The following is a 25183-nucleotide window of genomic DNA, read 5'->3' as shown; positions in this document are numbered from 1 at the left end:
AATCAATAGAAACTTTGGATCCTCGGTCTTTCGTATATTACATCATCAGATGTTGCGTGTGTGCTTGCGCTATCGTAACATCATCGACGCGAAATAACTGATATTCTACGGAGACTCTAAAGCAGAGAAGTCAAAATTCTCTTTTACATATCTCAATATTAAGGTCTGATGAAGACCTAGGAAGACTCAGCAATATATCCTTCAATGGTAGTTGTGCTTCGGGATTTATGCATTTGATGACTATCTTTTTCAATGCCACCGCGCTCTTCAGCAGAAATACCATAAACTTCTTTGCCGCTGAGCCGTGCAAAGACCCGTTGATTGTCACGATTCTGATGTGAGATGCACGGCAGTCCAAAACCTCCCGCGAGCTCTGAGGCGTGAAAGTCGGCGGATACTCAAATTTCTGATAAAGAGAACAAAATCAGACACAAAAGCAGGTTAGATTTTTGTTGTTGCTGCTGTTGAGTGCAATAAAGCCTGAATTTGATTTTTTTTTTTTAAAAAAAAGAACAAAAAAGTGAAATTTTTGTATGATACAGGTTTACGTACCCAATTTGGATCTATAGTCAGGGTTTGCAATTGCGGAAATTTGTGGAACATGTGGGAGAGGACATAAGCAGTTTCCTTGCAAAGCTTTGCTGCTATCTCTAAATGCCTCAGACAACCGAAATGCTGGCAGGAACTCATCTAAATCTGGTTTCAAGTAGAATACCTGCGATTACAAACCAGATAAAGAGCATGAATTTAAAAATTTAATTTGAAAAAAAAAATCTTCAAGAACTGCACAAATTGTTTGGAAGCTTCAGAGGGGATACGTGGATGGATATGGAGCAGAGTTTAAGAGAAGTAGCGCCGGGCGTCATCTCGAGAAAAATGGGCAGCATACTGGAGTTGCGACCTCCGCCGACGTTGTCGGGCAGCGCGATCTCCACCTCGGTGATGGAATTCAGTTGCTGCATCTCAATGTCCCGCGAGTAACCTCCGAGCCACCTGAATTCCCGGAGCGCCGGGGCGGAAATTCGCAGGAAGGCCATGGTCTCGATCTCCACGTCCAACTTGTCCAGCTGCGGCGCGTCGATGCCGAGTCTCAAGCTAAACGCTGAGGCTAGGCCGTGTATGTACAGCTGCTTGAGCCGCGGGTGGGCGATGGGGATCTCCAAGTAGCAGGAGCACCCTTCGAGGCGCAGAACCTCGAGAGAAGGGAAGTTGCCGACCAAGAAAGATGCACTGCCGGGCTGCTCAATGCATGCTTCGTCAGGAAAGTGCATTGCATGCAGCGTCAACTCTTTCAGGAACCGGAATCTCTTCAAGAAGGTGAAAGCCCAGCGCAGCGGCTCCGAATCTACAAACCGCCTGCTGAACGGCGGCCAGGAGGGGGTCCGGCCGCTGATTGACAGGCGAAGAAGCTTCTGCGGGTCCGCAGAGCGGTCCACGGCCGTGGCGGGGGCGGCGCGCTGGCCCGTGAAGGAGAGGTGCAGCTCCGTGATCGCGGACTCCGGCTGCGTGTTTGTGTCGGTGCCGCGGTGGCGGAGCATGCGGTCGACGATGTCGAAGAGCCTGCCCCAGTCGCCGTGGAAGTCGCGGATGTCGAGGTGGATGTGGGAGCGCTGGCTGTCGAGCCAGAGGTGGCGCCAGCCCCTCGCGGCCGAGCTTACCCGGACTGCAGTCTTGACGTCAAGGTGCAGCATGATCTGCTGAAGGACGTGGTCCGGCAGTTGCTGCAGGACTGCGGGCCTCCTCTCTGTTGTCTCTTTCGCTACCTTCTTCTTTTCCATCCCGAAAAACACAACAACGCAAAGAAAAGGATTTTATTTTATTTCTTTTTTCTCGTTGTTTCCCTCTCCTTGTTGATTGAGAAGTATCAGAAGCCGATTGCACAACAATGTAATAGTACTCACGTACGTAATTTAAGAATAAGAATTTAAAGAAGGTAATGATTGTGCGATGGAGTTACAGAAATTGTTGCTGTAATTTACTATATAATAATAACAGATGATTATTCTGTTCGGATTCGTTTAACTGATCTCGTTAAAAATGTCTAGCCAAAAAAGGAAATCAGGTGGCGCTGAATAATTAAATCGCTTCACATCTCCCATACCATATAATTAACGACTCTAATTCTTATTAATTGTTTTATACCATGTCATGAGTCTAATTCTTATTGTTATTGATTGATCTTATACATTATATCAGATAATTTAGATACCAAATTAGTTAATGGATTACTACAGCTAGTTAGTTAATTTTAGATTAAATTAGATTATATTAGCTTGCATAAGTGGCTGTTAAATAACGAGATTTTATTTTAGATATTTCGAAATCTTAGGATTTTTTTATGAGCACTTCCAACCAAAAAAAAGAAAAGGTATTTTTGAATATTATATATTACGGAAATAACCCAATAGATTTATTTTCAGTTTCTGTTTGAAAGATTGTTCTGTTTAGGAAGAATAGGACCGAGCGAAATTTGTTCTTTGTTTTTACCAGTTTATCCTTTATAAGCTGTATAAGGTATAACTCATTAAAATATTAGAAAGGATTTTTTTTTTTTTTTTTTTTCGGTTGATAGATGATCTAATCTATTTATCTTTATAACTAAGTTTGCATATATTTATAATTTTGTTTTGTTATCACAGTATAATAGTAATAAGCCCATTAACTATGCAGCCCACATAAAATTTTGCATAGCAGGACGGGCCTCAACCCAAAAAATGTGGCCCACAATTGTGGACCTCCAACAGGGTAGGCTCAACAAGTTTCCAATTTAAAACTCACCAAAAAAACAAGAACACAGAGAATGAGAGAGAGAGAGGGGTAAGGATACTGAATAGTGGGCACTAATTTCTTTTCAATCTTAACCTCTTAAATCTTAACCCATAAATTTAGGCATAGTTTTTGGGTGTATTGTATAAGGTTGAAAATTGTTTGAGTCTACTTGATTTGATCAGTAGTATATATGCTATCAATCTATACAACAGAATCAGATGGATAAGAGACAAGCAGTAGCTTATGTATCTGACTCTGTAGATATCTCAATTATTTTGATTTGTACAAGGCAATGGTAGTATATTTTCTAAAAAAATCATATTTCTGGATGGTTTATCTCATGTGCTTTTCCAGCTTTATTCAAAGATTAAAAAAAAAAAAAAACAAACTCAATTATTAGATTGTGAGAATTCTCACTATGATAAAGTTTGAATATACGCTACAATGGGTTAATAAAAGTATCAGATCCTGTGTATCGATTTATTTACTTTTTTTCTTTTTTGCGGGTAATGTTGGATAATATGGAAATTTTTTTCTTTTGGAGACAACTTGTAGCCTACCAGCATGCAGTGCTTAATTATTAAATATTAATAACAACAAGCATCCCATTCTCCTTTTGGAAAAACTCCTCCATTATCTCCAGTAATTATTAATCCATCTAATGATGCAACAANTGTGCTTTTCCAGCTTTATTCAAAGATTAAAAAAAAAAAAAAACAAACTCAATTATTAGATTGTGAGAATTCTCACTATGATAAAGTTTGAATATACGCTACTGCACTTTCTCTTGCATAATTGCCTATTTAACGAGATTTAAATTATTATGAGAATGTATACGGAAGGAACTACTAATGTGTTTTTTTTTTTTTTTTTTTCTGCCTTTTGTGACTCAAACATTGGCTACAAACTCGTATTGGAAAAACAAAAAGAAAAATATTATCTGTACACCGGAATTATTTGGGTGTAAATTTTAGACCTCTCGGCTAGTATAGAAAAGTTAGCTTTTGAATAACGAGAGTGTAAATTTTACAACAAGTACCCCATAAGAAGCTGTTTATAATAATAGGGGCAAGCAGTATTAAAATTTACATTCATTACTGTAAAAAAAGAAAAGGAAGAAAGAAAATTTTATTTATAATGCTAATAATTAAAATAAAGATAAACTATTTACAATATTTTTAACAAAACATATGAATGTAATAAGAGATTCCGTGAGTAAAGAGACCAAGAGAATCGGGAAGAAAAAGCAAATCACATTATGCATCAATTGTCGGTGCCTAATTTTTCTGAGAAGTTAAAGAGAAAGTTATGGCAAATCAAAGTGTTGTGAAATGATCACATGATGATGTCAACTTTTTTTTTGTTTTTTGGGTGGTCGTTTCCAAGTCTAAATTTTCTGCTTCATTAATGCGTTTTTCCATGTCATACCATGTTTATCCACATCTTTATCCACAAGAGAGTCTCAATCCTACTAAATCTTTAAGGAAAATGAATTTTACTTTGCAATTAATAGAGACATGTTCTTGAAGCCTCTTTTTTATTTTTTTTTACTCCAACTTTATACTCACTTAGAATACATGATACCCATCAATAGCTTTTCGTGATATCATAGTTGCCCATGCCCAACATGTGAATTTTTGGGGCCCAGGTTATTGTAATCAAGTTCCCTTTCTTTTCCTCCTCAAGAGCACTTTTTTTTCTTTTATTTTCCCTAACATTAATGATGGTGCCTTCATGAGGCCCTTCTCCTGACAAATCTTCTATGTTGCATCCTCATGTTTCTCTAATTGCTGTTTCATAATTGACAGCGCAAAAAACAATAAAGTTGTGAGCTAAAAAGAGGGAAACAGAAGAGCAATAATTGAGAATTTCGTTCGCGCACCGGGATTTGGGATTTGTTTATGAGATTATAACGATAATGTGTGTATTGAAGTTTAGTTCTTCAGTAGTAGTTCGATACAAAATATATACGCATCTTAGAACATACAATTACATAAACATTGTGCGCAGTTCATGTGTTTAAGTTGTTATCTGCTGTAAGATATTCGAAAAGAGAAAAGATAAAAATATTTGCATATTAATCACTCCAAGTCATATATAAATAGGGGCAATTACCTACTAACGAACATTTATTTAGATCGGAAGAGAAGCAGGGATTATCAGAATGCATCCGATCATGTGTATATAGCATTGCATAGATCTACAAAAATTACAGCAAAATAGTTTGAATCGCAAACTCTCGCTGCATTAGTCTCAAGAGGCAGAAATCTGATGATTCTGTACTTTATTTTTTTTTCTGAACGACAGCATTGTGAGGCGACTGAAGAATTAATCAGCCTAACCGGTAAGAAACAGAAATCAAAGAACGGCAAAATTAGACATCTGAGAGACAGCTTTATTATCTAGTTGATTCTGAATCCTTGCCCAAAAGTTCACTTTTTAATGTCTAACTTACTTTCCAATCTCTTTGAACAAGGTAATGATAGATATCGAGTAAATTAAGAAAAATGAATCTGTTTTTCTAACTGAATTATTATAATCCTTGAGTACTTGTTAGGTGTGACAAAAATGAAAAATGAACACCTAATTGGAGTAATCTATCATTCACCTGCCACTTAATATTCTCTTTATGTTCCACTAGGAGAACTTTTCCACAACCCAACTAATATCCTCGTATATTGCTTCAGAGAAAAGGGAAAAGAAACAGATGAGCCCCACACAACACCAAATTGCCTTCACATCACTGAAAGATGACAAATAATGGTCCAAAGCTTTACAGGATTAAGGCCACACATCATTAATTGGTAGTTCGAAGATATAGATAATCCAATTGTTAAACATTGGAGCAACAGTTTGATCAGTAACCATACCAGCCGTTAGTATATAAACGGCACCTAATTAATTAAGAAAAAGAAAAACAATAACATTAACCTATTGATGAAGTATTTACCCTCTGGAACGTACGTCGCAGCAAATTTTACTGTTTAATTGGGTATAATAATAATAATAATAATAGTAAAATTTAACAAATCAGGCCGCGGACTTTGACTTGTCGCCGTTGGCCATCTCGAGGGTGCTGCCGACGTGAATGTCGGTGTCGGCGATGAAGTTGCCCCAGAACCAGTGGCTCCTCCAGACGAGGATCATCTCCTCGATGGGCACGTTCTTGGTTTCGGGGAGGAAGAGCGCGACGAAGGTGGTCATGACGACGACCCAGCCCCCGAAGAAGTAGAAGAGGCCGAACTTCATGTGGCAGAGCATGGCGAGGAACGCCTGCGCGATGACGAAGGTGAAGAGCATGTTCACCGACACGTTGATGCTCTGCCCGGCCGACCGGATCTCCAGGGGGAAGATCTCGCTCGGCACCAGCCACCCCAGGGGCCCCCACGACCACGCGAACCCCGCGACGTACAAGCAGATGAAGAACACCACGAATGCCGCGTACGTCTTCGACAGATGCGCCTCCCCGCTCGTCCCGAACTTGATCGCGATCAGCGTCCCCACGATGACCTGAAAAGAGCACCATGTATATGCCCCGCCGAATACAACAGTTAGTTAGTTAGTTAGTTAGTTAGTTAGTTAGTTAGTTAGTTCGTTCGTTCGTTCGTTCGTTAGCTAACAAGTGAGTGAGTGAGTGAGTGAGTGAATGAATGAGTGAATATTCACAAGTAAAGCAAATTGCAAATTTGCAATGCAGGGCCGTATGATATACATATATACGTTATTCATGCATATTATTCATTTGCAGCAACCTGGCAAGCGAGCATCTGGGAGCCGCCCTGCAGGAAGAGCTTGCGGCGGCCGAGCTTGTCGACGGTGAAAATGGAGACGAAGGTGGCGAAGACGTTGACGAGGCCGGTGATGACGGCGGACATGAGGGAGGCGTCGCCGCCGAAGCCGATGGTCTTGAAGAGGACGGGGGCGTAGAACATGATGACGTTGATGCCGGTGAGCTGCTGGAAGAAGGGGATGAGGATGGCCATGGTGAGCTGCGGGCGGTACTTGCGCTTGACGATGTTGGCCCAGGGGTGCTTGACGGCCTTCGACTCCTCGCTGGCCGCCACGAGGTCGTTGTACTCGCGGTCGACGTCGTCCGTGCCGCGGATGCGCCGCAGCATGCGGCGGGCCTCGTCGTCGTGGCCGCGCTCGATGAGGGAGTTGGGGGTGTCGGGCAGGAAGAGAGACCCCACGGTGATGATGCCCGCCGGCACCGCCGCCAGCGCCAGGCTCACGCGCCACCCCCACCCGCCCTTGATCTTCGCCGTGCCGTAGTTGATCAGGTTCGCGCACAGGATGCCGATCGTGATCATCAGCTGGAACCCGATGTTCAGCATACCCCGCAGCCGCGCCGGCGCCATTTCCGACAGGTACACCGGAACAGACTGCACAACAACAACAACCAAAAACAAAAAGAAAGGTATTTTAGTCTTTTAACTCTATCCTATCACCCATTGTTTCTAGAGCATGTGACAAAAAATTTGATTGTTTGTATTCAAGATTTTAAATTCAAATTCTAGTTAATTCATATTTATACTTAAATTTATTTTTAAATAAAATATACGAAACAGATAATATGATATCTAGCTCCGATCCATTAAGTTCCGTGCGCAAGAAATATTTTAGTAGCTGAATGCTCTACGCTACTTTTTGGAACACGAGAAATATTTTTTTATTATATTTTGGTGCACGAGAAATATTATTTAATTATAAAATTTTGTTTATTTGTGCACGTTCTTGGCCAGCAATGTCTTTACAAGGACGTACTAGCAAATAATGAGCCCAAAAAACTGTACTACAAGATTTGTTGAAAATTTTGCACAATTTTTTTATATATTTATAAGATAATATAGGAAAGCACAATAATAATTTTTTTTTTGCAAGAGAAATATAATGAGCTATCTATTTTATATATTATAAAATAAATTTAATTAAAATTATAAAATAATTAAACTAGAAACTTTCCAACTGAATTACATAAAAAAAACAGAATAATTTCCAAATTGCCACCCCTTTGGGAATGGGACAAAACACCAAAAAGAACTGGAATCGTTTCAGAGTGCGCGTAATATTCAGAATAACGCGGTTGGAGGGATGCCGACGTGTGGGGCCCATCAAATATTGTCGTGTCCCGATTGGTCAGCCTCACTCTCGGCCACGATATACATGACCGTTACATGCGACAAAAGAGATCTCCTATTCTAAGTTTCCAAATATATTAACATTTCTTTCGCGTGTGTATATATATAGAGAGAGATTATTGGAAAAATAAGAGAAATTTAATTAAGTTATTTTAAGAAATATGAGGTTCATATTTGGTTTATTTGTTTCCGACCAGCAAACGCAGAAAAATTGGAATGAAAATTGAGGCAACTGCGAGAGATTGTTATTAACCTTCCGAGAACGAGCACTGAATTAATGGAACTTCTTAAACGGTCCACTTCTAAAACCAAAGAGTAAGCGGTTGATGGACTATAGAAAGAAAGGAGTGGGCCCACCCACCCATGTGTAGAAAATGGTGACACTATTTTGGACTTTGTCTCCCCATTTCAAGATCCGATCCGAATCATATTTCTATTAGAAGAACAAATATTTAATTAAAAAAAAATCTCCGTGACGATTAAGATCGCTGAGCTTCCATCTTTTTTTATTCCATTTTCTTGATTTCTACGTTAATTATTACTTAAAAAGATGATAATATTAATTGTCCTAAAATTATAATTAATTTATTATATATTAATATTTTTAAATAAATAAAATTAATAAATTTAATGTATCTGTTTTATTAATAATATAAATTATAGGAGAGAGAGAGAGAGAGAGAGAGAGAGAGAGATATAGATGGGGATGCTGGACCTGATTGGCGAAGCCGACGCCGATGCCGAGGAGGATGCGGCCGAGGATGAGCATGAGGACGTTGCGGGCGGCGCCGTTGAGGGCGGCGCCGATGAGGAAGGTGATGCCGCCGCCGAACATGGACCACTTGCGGCCGAACACCCGCGTCACCACCGACGCGAAGAACGAGGCGATGAGCGCCGCCAGGTACAGCGACGACGTGAACGTGGTCAGCAGCTGGCTGTCGAACTTGCAGTACTGGTTCGTGCTCTTGTCCCTCTGCTCCTTATCGTACACCGACGGGAAAAACTTTTGCAGGAACGAGTCCATCGACGTCACCCCTCCTGCGTACCATATTAATCGTCGAACATAAAATATGAAAATACCGTTCTCTCGAACAATCAATCGTGAAAAAAAATGATTAATTTGTTGATATGATAGAGGATCTTTTTACCTGAGATGCCGATATCGTAGCCGAAGATGAGGCCTCCCGTGGCGGCGACGACGCAGGTGAGGAAGACAAAGAGCGTAAGCTTGCCGGGGTAGTCCTTTCCCCCCGCGGGGTTCACGAACGCCCCTCCGGCCATTGCCGTATATATTCCTCGAGAGCTCAAAAGGAGAGAGAGAGAGAGAGAGAGAGAGAGAGAGAAGTAATTAAGTAGAAGGGGAGGGAGGAGGAGGGAGAGTTGGGGGGTGGGTTTATTTATAGAGGGAGAGGGAGAGGAGAGGGGAGGGGTGGGGGTGAAGACGAGTGGGTAAGAAAAAGAGGGAACGTGAGCTGGAGAATTTATCCAGATCGGATAAGAAATTAGAGTTAGAAAACATTGCCTGGACCGCGCGTACGTGCACACCAAATTACCAAAAAAAAAAGACACTCTTTGCTGGCTATTTTTCGCCGACTCAAAAGCATGTGCTCCAATTTCATTTCTATTTATACTTTCAATTCCATGCGGACACTCTTCTCCAGAATAAACTTTTGCTACAATGAGAAGATGAACAAAGATTTTCAGTAGTATTTCGAACAACATTGTATCAAACACGGAAAAATAGTTCTAGCCTTTCTATATATATATATATATATATATATATATATATATGAGCTGGTTCAAGAGATGTGTTGATGCGCGGGGTGCAAGCAACATTTTCTCCTTCGATTTGGGTGTGAGTTGGGTGATTCCCGTTCATGCCCTTTTTAAGGCATTAATTCGTTTGGTTGGAACTTCAACCAGTATACTGTAATTCCCTTTTTTCGATCATTAAAAAGTTTCCTTGTTTCAATAATACTTACCAATTCCAACTAATACCCCCAATATTAATGAAATTTTCTCATTCAATAATTTCCCAATATGTTCCTGTTACCTATTTTACCCGGATTAGATTTTATTAATCTCCTTTTCCTATTAATAACAATTTCTCTTTCTATTCGGAATCGTGCCGTATCTTTAACCACGTTTCAAAAAATTAACATAGAAAACATTATAATAAGAAGTTACAATTTCTCACGTAGTTAATACTCCTTTTTTTTTCCATTAAAATGGTTAATTAAAAATACTCTGATGATAAGATATTTCTAACTAAGATGATGATGCTGCAGCAGTTGACTAAAATTGTGAATGATTGGTTTCTGATGTGATCACCAACGTTCGAATTCATGTCTCGAATCTCGGTGTGCATAATTTTAATATATATTCACACAAGTAACGGCTTCGTTGACTTAAATTTTTTTTTTCTATAATTTGTTCAGAGAATTTGTATGTATATTTTGGTATCATATTAAATGTTTGTGTATGTGAGGAGATAAGAATCCTCCAAGTACACGTGATGTCTATGCAACATTAGCTGGAGACAAATGGACAAACGCCAACGGCTATATGGATTACGGGATAATTTATTTATGTTTTTATTGAAGCACTACAATATTACAATTTGCTCAACTGATTTTTTTTTTTGCTTTTAGTTTGATTTGATCTTATATGGAAGTGTTACTTAAATAGAGCGAGCAGTTTGAAAATTTTATTTAACCTTTAATTTATTCGGCTAGAATTCAAAAAGGGACGAAAGTTTTTCAGCCTAGTTAGAATTTTGCAAGAAAAATTTGTTTAATTAGAATAGCCTTGCAAAAGCGTTGATAAATTTTTAATTCCAACTTCTAACGGCTTTCTGTTAAGTATAGAATACAAGTCTGAAACTTGGACTTTCAGATTTGAAAAAGAAATAAGCTACAACCAAGCTAAAGTCAAAAAACCAATAAACTCACCCTTTGCAAATCTTGTGGAATAACTTTATGCCAAATATAGCTCTTGAATAATTATCTTATCCCTTCTCCATAACAACATCTTGACCTAAGGGTTTCTAAGCCTTATATAGTAACAGATGATCACCGTTCAAGAGATATTTCAGAAATAGAACAGATAACACTATTCTAAGGCGCTGATAGTAGCATGCTAGGTTCTGGAACATTGAATACAAAAATGTGGTCCTTGTTTTAAGCATAGATTATGATAAATTATGTGTTAGGAGTTTTTGTGATAAAACAACCTACGAGCTATATATGTTACGAAAATAATAATAGTAATAATAAATGGTGGGGTTTAGTACTACCGGTCCTTCAATAGTAAGTTCAAAAGTATATACAAAAGAAAAGTAAAGATGGAAATATTAGGGCATTGATGGAGCATGTTTGCGCATAATTGGAAAAAAAAAAAAAAATGTGCTTGTTCAATGTATCCCTTCTTAGTATGGCAAGTTAGCAACTTGGCAGAGTAGTAGAGGAAATGTGGAATAAACCAACCCTGATTTGCACAATTTCAGTGGAATAGAAATTGACATTAATTCATAGAAATTTAGCTCTATTTGAAGTTCTTAATGAAACTTTGATCACCTTTAATGGTCTAGAGTCTACCAATTGCCTTTTTGGATGTTTCTACATCATGAACCAGGAAACAAATTCTTTTGTTTCATATTGAACTAGCCATATCACTTGATGCTCATCCTCCCTTATTCTTGGATGGGCACCCACTGTGGGGGACCAGGATAAGCACTACTACTCCATTAGGATAGTGGCTCTAACGGATCGGATTCCTGTAGAACCATAAATCCAAACCGACAAGCTTATTACCAGTTCAGAAAGGCTTAACACTGTAACACAAGAATCGTTACCGTTGTTGTGGCTGATCAACAGTGTTGATCCTTGTATTACCGTGGCGATCAACCTTGTCATTAAACTTTTACATTCCGAACCGGGTTATCGGATTTTGGGCGGAGATGATCGGGTCGGATTGTTAACTGCGGTCCAACCGGTCAAACCAAGTGATTGTTCAAACTTGGGCAGCTGAGGAGGCCCATTTTTGTAAGTGCCCTTCCACAACCAGTGGGTGGTACTGGAACAATATTTTGTGCCCCATTCAATTAAAGAGTGTTGACTTGGACTTTCCCTTGTGGTCTAAACCTTGTATTTCGTAAAGCCTTTTTATTTCCCAGAAGATTCAATACACTGACCCCCGCATTTCACACCTGCACATACCCATCATTAGGAGAAAGTATCGAACTTGGTTTGTTGCCTTGCAAAATTTTTGTATTTTACTTTTTTTTCTCTTGAAGAGTCAAACTGAGAGAGAGAGAGAGAGAGAGATAGTCGGTTAGGAAAAAGGGAAAAAAAAATATATTGCTTGGTTTCAGTAATTATTGATGTATGAGATATATGATTTACAGTTTTCAGTTATATTATAGAGATATGATAGCAACAGTTATTTTAACTTTAGTTCCCCACAAATTAAATTTTGAGTTTCTGAGTCTATTTTTGTGTCTGTTTTGCATTAAAGCATCTCCAATTCAGTTAAACATTGTAAAAAAAAAATACTGACTAAAAATTTATACTGCAAATTTGATCTCTTTGTTAAGACCCAATATGTCACACAAACTTTATATTTCCTAGTTTTAGATGAATTTACGGGAGAATATTGAATGTGATGTCTAAATATCTTGGATGTGATGTGTATATGAATAGTTTTAAGCTTTGAAAAACTTAACACCAAATTATGCATCAAGCACAGTAGGTCTAAATAACAATGATGGTAATTAAATGAGTTATTTTCTAACATATGAGAAACAGATTTCTGAATATAATGATTCTTAACATGTGTACTTTTTTTTTTAATGTTGCAAGCTACATTTAAATGTCTGTTTTAAGACTAAAGTAAGATTATTATTCTTATTCTTTCAAACGCTTGGGTGGAATGATGAAATTCTCTTTTAATAGATTATTCTATAATAACACTCAATACTCTAGATAAAAATATAATCTTCTAAAAAATATATCAATATTATTTTTATTTAATTTTAATAATTCATGAATGTTCCAGAGATTAAGTTCCCTTTTAGTTTTATTGACCATTTGGGCTTCGTATGGGATTTTATTTTTATATTTTTATATATTTGGCGGTGTGAACGGGCTATTATTAATTATTAATTATTAATTAATAAGCATTAAATTATTGGCTCCTCGTTGNTCCAGTGCTCTCCCCATTACTGGGAGAGCAGTGGTGGATGGGCGCCGCGTGGCACCTGTGCCATGCGGCGCCCATCCGGCAGCGTGCCCAAACTAATTAGTTTGGGCACGCTGCCCATAGAATTTTTGTCCCACATGTCGGCTTCCTTAATTTGGGATTATTTTTTTTATTTATTTATTTTAGGATTTCGTTCTCATGGGCCACTTGCCACGTCATCCGCTTAATTAAACAAATTAACAAGCCTATGGGCATTCACACGCGCGAAAAACAAAAAAGAAGAGAGAAATGAAAAAGTAATGTTATGCCCACAATGAATTAGTTTAAGCAGTGACGCATTAATGAATATATAAATATATAATATATGTTTAATAAGAGACTCTTCTGAGATGTATTTGCACGCTATTTTGTTGCGAGTTTTGTTTATTTTCTCACACAGAATTTAAATTTAGAATCCGTTTTTGTATTGAGAGCCACAACAAAATAAAGTTGTGGCGAAAACATATATATACTTTCGAATGAGATTACAAAATATATAGAGTAATTAATTCACTGAGATATGTGTAACGACATATAATGTACAGAAATAAACAAAATATTTTGCTATTATATTTTCTAACCGTACCGCAATTCCGAACAAAATCTTGAGCATACTTATAAAAATACTAATTATGTGTGGATTGCAGTGGATAAATATTATGTTTCAGATATCTCGAACCCAATTATTAGACCTTAATTAGGGGGAGTAAAATTAAAGCTTTTGCATAACTACTAATTTTCAAGTGTTAGATATTAGGAAACAAAATAAAATACAAAACTTCAGATAATCGAATCGATCGGTGTTTAAGCTTTAGGATATTAGGAACAGGAATAGGGATTCACCAAAAACTAACAGGATATTGGTCGCAAAGTTCAATTTTAACCTCTTCTATTGCGATTATCAACATGCCCAAGTTTTGAAGAGCAGCTAATTAATTACCTTCTAGTTGTCAATAGTAATCCAAAGAGAGAAAGAGAAAGAGAAGAGACATGGAGGAGGGATTTAGAAGAATAGTTCTTAGTATCATGAAGCAGAAAAAGAATCAGAAGATGAGAAGCAAATGCAGATGCTAGATGAGTGCAAATACTGCACTGTACTTGCAGGGATTTGCCCATGCAGTGCTCAAACAGTTGTACGTCTGGGGCGACGGCCCCTTACAGAAAAAGTGCTTGCCATCGACGCGCCGCAGCTGGAGGAGCTGGAGCTGAATTACGCCGACATTGTTCCATCGCTGTCGATACCCGCCTCATCAAATCTAATACTCTGCTCATGTTTGTGAGTACTATATACATTTACAGTCCTACTTATTCGTATTTCTGCTACATTGCAGATCCTGTATTTGGCAGAGAATGCAGATGAAATCTTGCCGAGGTTTAATAATCTAAAGCATTTGTAGAGATCACAACAAACCTTTGCAAGGAAGCTGCTTAATTATAAACTCTCTCACCTACTCGGCAAATTCCTGCAGTTGCAAACACTAGTTGTGTACAGTCGAATAAGGGAACAGCATGCAGTTTCCGATCAGAAACTTTATTTGTTTACGTTTTATTGCATTTATGTGATCTAACTTTTTGTATACTCTCTTAATTAGGAAAAGGATTACTCTGACGAACAAGTTGTAGATCAAAATTTGAAGGAAGTTCCAAGGCGCCATGTATTTAGCCTAAAGAGTGTAACCATCAATGAATTTTCGTACGACATCTGCAGATCGGAGTTTGTCGCACATTTGTTTGCAAATGTGGGAGCATAAGAAAAAAAATTATTCATCAAATGCAAGTATCCCGAAGCATGTACTAATTACAGGCTTGAAGGAAAAGAAGCTGAATCTTCCGAGAGCGTCGCCGATCTTCGATATTGCGATAGAGTGATGATATATCTTCCGATTTAGCTCGCCAAAGTGGGAAAATACAAACTCTTTTACTATGATACTCACATATAAAGGAAAAGAATGGATTCTCTACAGTGACATTTTTAAATTGAAGTTACGCGAGTGATCATACATGTTTCTGAGTAAGATCTATTCATTTCAAAAAAAGCCTGTGGCGAATTTATTAATATCCGAATTAATATCTGGAACAAATTCAATGGACTGCGTCGGGTACATTTGCATATTTATATATCTTGTACTTTTTTAACATATCCGTCCAACTTTTGATTTAACGCCAACAACAATTTCGCGATAGTACCGAACAATAAATAAATCAAAAGAGTTAAATGGTACAATTTGAAAAATTTTTAAAAGATTTGTTTGATATTTTAAATTACCAACCTCAAGGTGGTCTCAGCAGGTAAGCTTCCACGTGTCTATTTTCTAGTGGATGGTCTACTAATTTCTCGGTGGACCAGGAATTCAGGATAAGAGGACATTTCGTGGCCGCAACTTCTTCCTCGGTATGCGTCTCCCGTCGCGCTTCTTCCTCGCCGTCGAGGAGCCATCGCCACAACCTCACTCTCCCCCTCACTTCCTCCCCCTCCCTCTCAAACCCTAACCCTAACCCTAATGGCCGCGGTGTCGTCCCTGTCCCTTCCCTTTCTCCGCCACAGCTCGGAGTGGAAACCCTCGATCCCGGTTCCTCGGTCCCGCAGCAATCCCGCTATAGGGTTTGTGCTTCGATTACGACCAGAGAAGTGGAGCTCGCGCATGGTGGTGCGATGTGTTGCGGCGGCCCTAAGCGGTGAGTTTTTCGCTCTTGTTGGATTTTTCTTTGACTCGTTTATGTCGAAAATCTTTTGAGTTTTATTCACAATTCTACGTAAAATTTGGTTCCTTCGTATCAGTGATGTTTAATTTTGGGAAAATTTGTGTCTTCTTATGAAGTTTTTCTATATTTACTTTTGCTGCTGATTATTCATAGAATTGTTAAGAGGGGGCAAATGGAGTTTTGGGGGTTTAGAAGTTGATCATGTTTAGCCTTACTGCTTCAGTGTGCTACATGTAGGCTACAAACAAATAGGTGAATTAGTAGCGAACAGGGTACTATTTTTGTGCACATTGAGCTTTGCAACTATAGTGGAGGCTGAGTTGCTTGTTGTGTTTAATTTTTTCGTGTGAACAATTGTTAATGTGATGTGACTAAGGAGATTTTATGGCTATGCTTAATTTCAAATGCTCGGTGGATTGTATTTGTAGAAAAGATAGCTGGACAAGTTCGGATGAACCATGAAACACTAAAAGGGTTTTTGGTTTTAATACGAAGTGGTTTCATCATAAAAAATAGATGGTTACTACAAGATTTTTTCTTCTTTTTTTTTTCAGTTCAACTTGTCTATGTGATAAACAAAATGGAGGTTCTAATATTCCAATCTTTTCATTCTGCTCTTCTGTTCAGATGTTCCACCTACTGTAGCTGAGACCAAGATGAACTTCCTCAAATCATATAAGCGTCCAATTCCAAGCATTTACAATAGCGTGTTACAAGAACTCCTGGTGCAGCAACATCTAATGAGATACAAAAGGACCTATCAATATGACCCTGTCTTTGCACTTGGCTTTGTCACCGTCTATGAAAAACTTATGGAAGGTTATCCTAGCAGCAACGACCAAGATGCCATTTTTAGAGCATACATACAGGCCTTAAACGAAGATCCTGAGCAATACAGGTCTTCGTCATAATCCTCTTTCTTTTTTCTTCATCGACTTATATGTGCTCCATTTTTCTCTATTAGATCTGATCCATTAGGCATAAGAGTAGTTGATAAAAATTTAACTACAGTACAACAGTATAGACCACAAAAATTTGTACAATTTGACTCTTTATATCTTAGTGCATTTAGTATGAGCTGCTAGAAACCTTCGCAAAAAGAAAATCTCTCAGATTTTGCTGTGGCAAAAGGCTTAGTGAGCTTCTAGGCCGCAAAAGCAGAAGCCCCAATTTGAACTGTCTGCTTCTTTCGCGGTGAGAAGCAGCGGAGGATATTTTAGTAAAAATGCTATTAGTAGTTTGCCGGGCCATGGGCAAGTCTACTTGAACAATTACTTAATCTTGGTAGTAAGCTGCTGTTCTTAATCAGTCATATTGCCAAAATTTATAGTTATGTTTCTTTAGGTTTACGCCAAAATGGACTGCTGACTGAATGGAAGTCAGTGAGTGAACTAAAAAATTCTGTCATTATTTCAGTTCATTTAGCACTGGTAACATTTTACTGAATTTTTCTCACGTCTTCTACAATAAAAATTTTTCCTTCAACAGTGGCTCTAACTACTTTCAATGCTGATTTGGCTTATTGCAGACGTGATGCACAAAAATTGGAAGAGTGGGCACGTACTCAAGATGCTAACTCATTGGTAGCATTCTCATCTAGAGACGGCGAAATCGAAAATATGTTAAAAAGTATTTCCCAAAGGGCCCAGGGTAAAGGAAATTTCAGCTATAGCCGGTTCTTTGCAGTTGGACTATTTCGTCTGCTTGAGCTAGCAAATGCAACAGAACCGTCAATCTTAGAGAAGGTCCTTGCAACTATCTATTTATATTACTGCATTTTGACCAATCATGACAGTTACATCTGGAATTTCCTTGGTTTATCTGGTGTGCGTAAATTAATAAATGTTCGAAGACCAGCATTGCGTGTATTCTCTTCTGTTTCTCATCCCTTTGTCCTGCTATTATACAAGATTGCCTCATAACTCGATCATCTCCTTCTTTTGCCAAATCTCAACTCTATGCGTATATCATTCTTTAATACATGTTTGATTCGTTTAATTCTTCAAATTTATTCATCTGGTTGATATTTAACTTGTTTCTTGTTGAACAGCTTTGTGCTGCCTTAAACATTAATAAAAGAAGTGTGGATAGGGATCTTGATGTGTATCGGAACCTTCTCTCAAAATTAGTTCAAGCCAAGGAGCTTCTGAAGGAATATGTAGACAGGTAATTCTTGGCTTCTTAGAAGATTCCTGTCCTGTTTTGCTTGTTGCTAGTCTGGCACCACTGGCATTCATGCATAATCATTTGATATAATTCGGTGTATTACATGTTTCCATGCGAGAGCGCATTAACATCTCTATTTGCTAAATGACGCATTATAGACATTCGAATTGAAAAGATTAAGAAGTTGTAACTCACGTACTTTTGAAGATAACTGACCTCTATGTGCAATTTTGGCAGAGAAAAGAAGAAAAGAGAAGAAAGAGTGGAACCGCAGACGTCTAATGAAGCCGTCACAAAATGTATTGCTGATGTTCATGTTGCGAGTCGATAACTCTGGCATTTTTCACATTGTGGACTATGCTAAAGCATATAGAGTTTGTTTCATCATTTTTCTGTACTATCCTGGATTCTATGTGAAAAAAAAGAGAAAAAATCTTCCTAATGTTCATCTCTTTCTATTCTTGTGTTTATCACTTAATTGTCGATGCCGAAAAGCCTTTATCGAAAACAGAAAAGGTTTTGAAAAGCTATCCGGAGCAGCACTCAGAATTTGGTGCAGCAAACATGTACTCTTTTTAATCAGTCGAATCTTTGGCTCTTGGGCACCTATCTGACACACTGTTAGAGATATAAAATTACTCTCTTCGTTACTGTAACCATATTAATTAGGGGTGCGGGGCGGGAGGAGAACTTATCGTAAACTTTTCTCTTTTTAAGATATCTCTTCTTATCATTGGGTATCACTGGTAAAACTTGTCTCACTTATGTACATTTGATAAATTTTGAATTAATAAATGCCTTGTTTCTAAAGTTATATTTTTTTACATTTTTGTGGTTAATCTCAGATTACCTTGGTGTTTCTTTCCTTGCCTACAACAGCTATTTTGATTTATTATAAAACTTTTAAAAAAATTAAAATACTTTACATTTTCATGAGAACAATAACCGAAACCTTTATCAAATGTACATAAGTGAGACAAGTTTTANGAAAGAAACACCAAGGTAATCTGAGATTAACCACAAAAATGTAAAAAAATATAACTTTAGAAACAAGGCATTTATTAATTCAAAATTTATCAAAAAAAAGAAAAAAGAATATAAGATGCAAGAATCCTAGCTTCGGTACTTTGAGCCTATTAGCACGATCAGGCATTCTGCAGAAGTATAGTTAAGCAAAGCAGCTTTTCAATTAAAAATTTCTTAACATTTTAGTTTAGTAGCAAAACTGAAAGCTCCAATTAAAACTTTATACTTGGAAGGTTAAAAGTTTATTTTAGTCCTTCACTATAATTAAAATTTTTATTTTATTTTATTTTCTTAACCAAACACTTTATTGTTATCGTAATAAAAAATTAGATTATTTATTTATTTATTTATTTATTTTTAAAAAAAACCAAGTTCGACAGTTACGATAGTTGCAGACGATATTTCCTTGATCCGACACACAGAATAGTGAATATACCACATCCATCCTCAAATTCGAGCCATAAACACCGCTCCCTCCGATCTTTCTCTTTTCCCAATCGCAGCATCCCACGTGTCATCAACAAATCCCAAACCGAGTTCCCTCGAAGATAAGGAGGAGATAAGGTCCCCAACATCACAGCCGTCAAATAGATCTCAACCCCCTTGTCAACCGTCCGATCTCCCACTCCCAGATAACACCTCCCCTCCATAAAATCCCCATCACGTCCCCAGGCAAAGAAATCGAGCTCCACGCAGCACTCCACTCTCTTCCCCAGCTCAGCTCAGCTCAGCTCAGCTCAACTCAAAACTCTTTTGTTTAATTTGTATTAGTTTTTTGGGAGGGGGGGGGTGGGGTTGGGGTGAAGCCGAGCGAAGCATAATAACATGGCCTCCGCCGCATCAGCCTCGCCGTTCCTGGGAACCCGGCTCGCGGAGCCGGTTCAGACCCGGGGCCGGTTCGCGGCGCGGTTCGGGTTCGGAAAGAAGAAATCGGCCCCGAAAAAGAAAGCCACGTCGGGGGGCACGGACCGGCCGCTGTGGTACCCGGGCGCGAAGGCGCCGGAGTGGCTGGACGGCTCGCTGGTCGGCGACTACGGCTTCGACCCCTTCGGCCTGGGCAAGCCGGCCGAGTACTTGCAGTTCGAGCTGGATTCGCTGGACCAGAATTTGGCCAAGAACTCGGCCGGCGACGTCATCGGCACGCGTTCCGAGACCGCCGACGTCAAGTCGACGCCCTTCCAGCCCTACAGCGAGGTCTTCGGCCTGCAGCGCTTCCGCGAGTGCGAGCTCATCCACGGCCGCTGGGCCATGCTCGCCACCCTCGGCGCCCTTGCCGTCGAGTCCCTCACCGGCGTCACCTGGCAGGACGCCGGCAAGGTCTGTATATATACATATATATATATATACTATATATCATCATGCATATATCCATCAGCTCCAGCTCCCTATGTGCGTACAAGTGTAGTTCACAATTAAAGCAAACCAAGATATATATTAATTCTGAACCTCAATTAGAAGCTCATTACTTACTAAATTATGAACGTAGTAGGAACAACATCATCAAACATAACATCAATGATGCTCCCTCTTTATGATAGATATATATATATATATCAAATGTAGAAAATTGAATATGGCAAATTTATGAAATGTTCCTTATATAATTTGGACGAGGCGCGATCATATATGTATATATATATATATATCAGGTTGAGTTGGTGGATGGATCTTCGTACCTCGGCCTCCCTCTTCCTTTCTCCATCACTACGCTGATATGGATCGAGGTTCTGGTCATCGGGTACATCGAGTTCCAGCGGAACGCCGAGCTGGACCCCGAGAAGAGGCTGTATCCCGGGGGGAAGTACTTCGACCCGCTGGGCCTCGCCTCCGACCCGGAGAAGAAGGAAACCTTGCAGCTGGCCGAGATCAAGCACGCCCGCCTCGCCATGGTCGCCTTCCTGGGCTTCGCCGTCCAAGCCGCCGTCACCGGCAAGGGCCCGCTAAACAACTGGGCTACTCACCTCAGTGACCCCCTCCACACCACCATCTTCGACACCTTCTCCTCCTCCTCCTCCTCCTCTTCCTAAATGCATTGTGTCCTACGGTTACCGTACTAGCTTGATCTCATTGTGATCTCTCTCTCTTGGAGTACATAGTCCACTCAAAACTGGATTAATTTGTGAGGATATGAAGTTAATTATTAGAGGAGTACTGTGTGATCGATTAATGATCTCCGTCATCTTGTAAAAAATGTTATGTTTTTACTTGGAACGCTTTTACCAGCTTTAAATTAACTATTATTACCTGATTAATCGCCTATATGCATTTCGGAGCTTTTTATTACCTGCCCGTCGCCGTTGGTTGTTGTAATCCTAGTTAGTTAATTCGCGTATAATACACGAATTATTCATAAACAAACAACAAACCGTATAAAACACTCCGTTTACAAATCTTTTTCAAAAATCAGAAAAAAACGTGTTTTTTTCCTTACTCTAACTATTCGCGATTAAAACGGCTTTGCCAAATTATATTGTGAAAAATTCGAATCGAGCAGGGATGGAAAGATGAAATTTCTAAAAAAAATTTGGATTGGGCGGCTACGGAAAGATGAAATTTTCGGATCGGCGTCGCGCGACCACCGCTCCGCAAATCCATGCACCTTCTCGTGAGCAATCGAGCAATTTTGCCTGTTCAATTTTGAAAGAAACATGAAGACGGAGCGAAGCAAAGAGGAAAAGAGGAGGAGCGAGGAGGAAGGAGATATTGCAGCATACGCGTTGGGAAATAGCAGGGTCCAATTAACTAATATAGTAGTCTATATTAGTTTATTTTTATATTTATAAAAATTATAATTATTTATAATAATAGAATAAATCTAAAAAAATTAATTTAATAGACGAAATTTTATTCTGAATTTTTAAATAATAAACGTAAAATTCTCGTATAAATCGCATATACGAATTATTGACGAATTCAATTTTTAAACTGTATTTTTTAATAAATTTAAAAATTAAGATATAAATTTTATTCGTATTTTATCCGTACTGAATTTTTACCACATCCCAATTAATTAACTATGGTTGTAATAGGTCTTTAATTTGCATGCATATATATATATAGAGAGAGAGAAAGAATTCGGCTATGATGTTTGTAAAAATACTAAGCACTTAGTACCTATTAATTATTTACCGTTAGATTTACGTCTTTAATCATTTTCAACTGTTAGATTATACTATTTAACCAACCACCTACCCACTTAACTCTAAGGGGCTCACATCATCCTAACCACACATCCCTTAATACAATGGCCAAAAATCTATAAGCGTCAATAACTTGATACTTTTAAAAAGCATAGNTTGTTTTTTTTTTGGGGGGGGGGGGGGGGGGGGTTTGGGGTGAAGCCGAGCAAAGCATAATAACATGGCCTCCGCCGCATCAGCCTCGCCGTTCCTGGGAACCCGGCTCGCGGAGCCGGTTCAGACCCGGGGCCGGTTCGCGGCGCGGTTCGGGTTCGGAAAGAAGAAATCGGCCCCGAAAAAGAAAGCCACGTCGGGGGGCACGGACCGGCCGCTGTGGTACCCGGGCGCGAAGGCGCCGGAGTGGCTGGACGGCTCGCTGGTCGGCGACTACGGCTTCGACCCCTTCGGCCTGGGCAAGCCGGCCGAGTACTTGCAGTTCGAGCTGGATTCGCTGGACCAGAATTTGGCCAAGAACTCGGCCGGCGACGTCATCGGCACGCGTTCCGAGACCGCCGACGTCAAGTCCACGCCCTTCCAGCCCTACAGCGAGGTCTTCGGCCTGCAGCGCTTCCGCGAGTGCGAGCTCATCCACGGCCGCTGGGCCATGCTCGCCACCCTCGGCGCCCTTGCCGTCGAGTCCCTCACCGGCGTCACCTGGCAGGACGCCGGCAAGGTCTGTATTCACTATATATCATCATACATTAATTTATGCATAAGCTCCCTACGTACGCACGTACGTACGTAGTTCATAATTAGAGCAAGCCAAGATATACATGCCAATTCTGAATCTCAAAATTAGAAACTGTTTGCTTACTAAATTATGAACGTAGTAAATGCTAGAGTCTATTAATTGCACGACAACGTCATCGAACATAACATCAATGATGCTCTCTCTTTATGATAGATATATATATATATATATATCAAATGTAGAAAATTGAATATGGCAAATTTATGAAATGTTCCTTATATAATTTGGACGAGGCGCGATCATATATGTATATATATATATACCAGGTTGAGTTGGTGGATGGATCTTCGTACCTTGGCCTCCCTCTTCCTTTCTCCATCACTACGCTGATATGGATCGAGGTTCTGGTCATCGGGTACATCGAGTTCCAGCGGAACGCCGAGCTGGACCCCGAGAAGAGGCTGTATCCCGGGGGGAAGTACTTCGACCCGCTGGGCCTGGCGTCCGACCCGGAGAAGAAGGAAACCTTGCAGCTGGCCGAGATCAAGCACGCCCGCCTCGCCATGGTCGCCTTCCTGGGCTTCGCCGTCCAAGCCGCCGTCACCGGCAAGGGCCCGCTAAACAACTGGGCTACTCACCTCAGTGACCCCCTCCACACCACCATCTTCGACACCTTCTCCTCCTCCTCCTCCTCCTCTTCCTAAATGCATGGTGTCCTACGGTTACCGTACTAGCTTGATCTCATTGTGATCTCTCTCTCTTGGAGTACATAGTCCACTCAAAACTGGATTAATTTGTGAGGATATGAAGTTAATTATTAGAGGAGTACTGTGTGATCGATTAATGATCTCCGTCATCTTGTAAAAAATGTTATGTTTTTACTTGGAACGCTTTTACAAGCTTTAAATTAACTATTATTACCTGATTAATCGCCTATTTGCATTTCGGAGCTTTTTATTACCTGCCCGTTGCCGTTGGTTGTTGTAATCTTAGTTAGTTAATTCGCGTATAATACGCGAATTATTCATAAACAAATAGCAAACCGTATAAAACGCTCCGTTTACAAATCTTTTTCAAAAATCAGAAAAAAACGTGTTTTTTTCCTTACTCTAACTATTCGCGATTAAAACGGCTTTGCCGAATTATATTGTGAAAAATTCGAATTGAGCGGGGATGGAAAGATGAAATTTCTAAAAAGAATTTGGATTGGGCGACTGCGGAAAGATAAAATTTTTTGGATCGGCGTCGCGCGACCACCGCTCCGCAAATCCATGCACCTTCTCGTGAGTAATCGAGCAATTTTGCCTGTTCAATTTTGAAGGAAACATGAAGACGGGGCGAAGCAAAGAGGAAAAGAGAAGGAGCGAGGAGGAAGGAGATATTGCGGCATACGCGTTGGGAAATAGGGGGGTCCAATTAACTATTATAGTAGTCTATATTAGTTTATTTTTATATTTATAAAAATTATAATTATTTATAATAATAGTATAAATCTAAAAAAATTAATTTAATAGACGAAATTTTATTCCGAATTTTTAAATAATAAACGTAAAATTCTCGTATAAATCGCGTATACGAATTATTGACGAATTCAATTGTTAAACCGTATTTTTCAATAAATTTAAAAATTAAGATATAAATTTTATTCGTATTTTATCCGTACTGAATTTTTACCGTATCCCAATTAATTAACTATGGTTGTAATAGGTCTTTAATTTGCATGCATATATATATAGAGAGAGAGAGAAAGAGTTCGGTTACGATATTTGTAAAAGTACTAAGCACTTAGTACCTATCAATTTTTTACTGTTAGATTTACGTTTTTAATCATTTTCAACTATTAGATTATACTATTTAACCAACCACCTTCCCACTTAACTCTAGGGGACTCACATCATCCTAACCGCATGTCCCTTAATACAATGGCGAAAAATCTATAAGCGTCAATAACTTGATACTTTTAAAAAGCATAGCAGCTCAATTCTATATGAGCTCAATTTTATATATATGTATATATAAAACTAGGCCGGAATACTATCAATAGCACCAAGCTATTGGTACTAGTAGTTTTTTAGCCATTGGATTGAGAAATGTGCGGTTAAAATGATGTGTGCCCCTAGGATTGAATGGGTGGTTAGTTGAATAGTATAATTTAACAGGTAAAAATAATTAAATAATTAAATCTAACGGTGAAAATCTCGATAGCATCAAGTTCTTAGTGCTATCGATAGTATCTCAGCCGGATCCTCTCTCTCTCTATATATATATAGAAC

General features: G+C 39.2%; 4 protein-coding genes across 4 annotated transcripts; 3 read left to right on the top strand and 1 right to left on the bottom strand.

The window, feature by feature from the left end:
- LOC109715036 (sugar carrier protein C-like) lies at positions 5480-9286 on the bottom strand. Its single transcript, XM_020239822.1, has 4 exons — positions 9056-9286; positions 8623-8945; positions 6522-7151; positions 5480-6279 (listed from the first exon to the last, which is right to left on the bottom strand). The coding sequence occupies exons 1-4, from the start codon at positions 9186-9188 to the stop codon at positions 5800-5802; spliced, it is 1566 nt and encodes a 521-aa protein (XP_020095411.1). The 5' UTR covers positions 9189-9286; the 3' UTR covers positions 5480-5799.
- LOC109715863 (protein THYLAKOID FORMATION1, chloroplastic) lies at positions 15624-18484 on the top strand (the record flags this gene model as incomplete). Its single annotated transcript, XM_020241077.1, is given in 5 exon segments — positions 15624-15821; positions 16476-16746; positions 17377-17593; positions 17899-18014; positions 18252-18484. Coding segments are annotated over 5 exon segments (873 nt in total). The 3' UTR covers positions 18346-18484.
- On the top strand, positions 19764-21292 carry LOC109715646 (chlorophyll a-b binding protein CP29.1, chloroplastic-like). The gene is made up of 2 exons (XM_020240759.1): positions 19764-20357; positions 20690-21292. Exons 1-2 carry the CDS (start codon positions 19866-19868, stop codon positions 21065-21067), a joined length of 870 nt encoding a protein of 289 aa, XP_020096348.1. The 5' UTR covers positions 19764-19865; the 3' UTR covers positions 21068-21292.
- LOC109715752 (chlorophyll a-b binding protein CP29.1, chloroplastic-like) lies at positions 22355-23839 on the top strand. Its single transcript, XM_020240896.1, has 2 exons — positions 22355-22892; positions 23237-23839. The coding sequence occupies exons 1-2, from the start codon at positions 22401-22403 to the stop codon at positions 23612-23614; spliced, it is 870 nt and encodes a 289-aa protein (XP_020096485.1). The 5' UTR covers positions 22355-22400; the 3' UTR covers positions 23615-23839.

The sequence above is a fragment of the Ananas comosus genome, linkage group 9 (genome assembly GCF_001540865.1).
Source record: "Ananas comosus cultivar F153 linkage group 9, ASM154086v1, whole genome shotgun sequence".
NCBI lineage: Eukaryota > Viridiplantae > Streptophyta > Magnoliopsida > Poales > Bromeliaceae > Ananas > Ananas comosus.
Note: the sequence above shows the minus strand (reverse complement) of the source record. Positions and strands in the feature narration are given on the sequence as shown.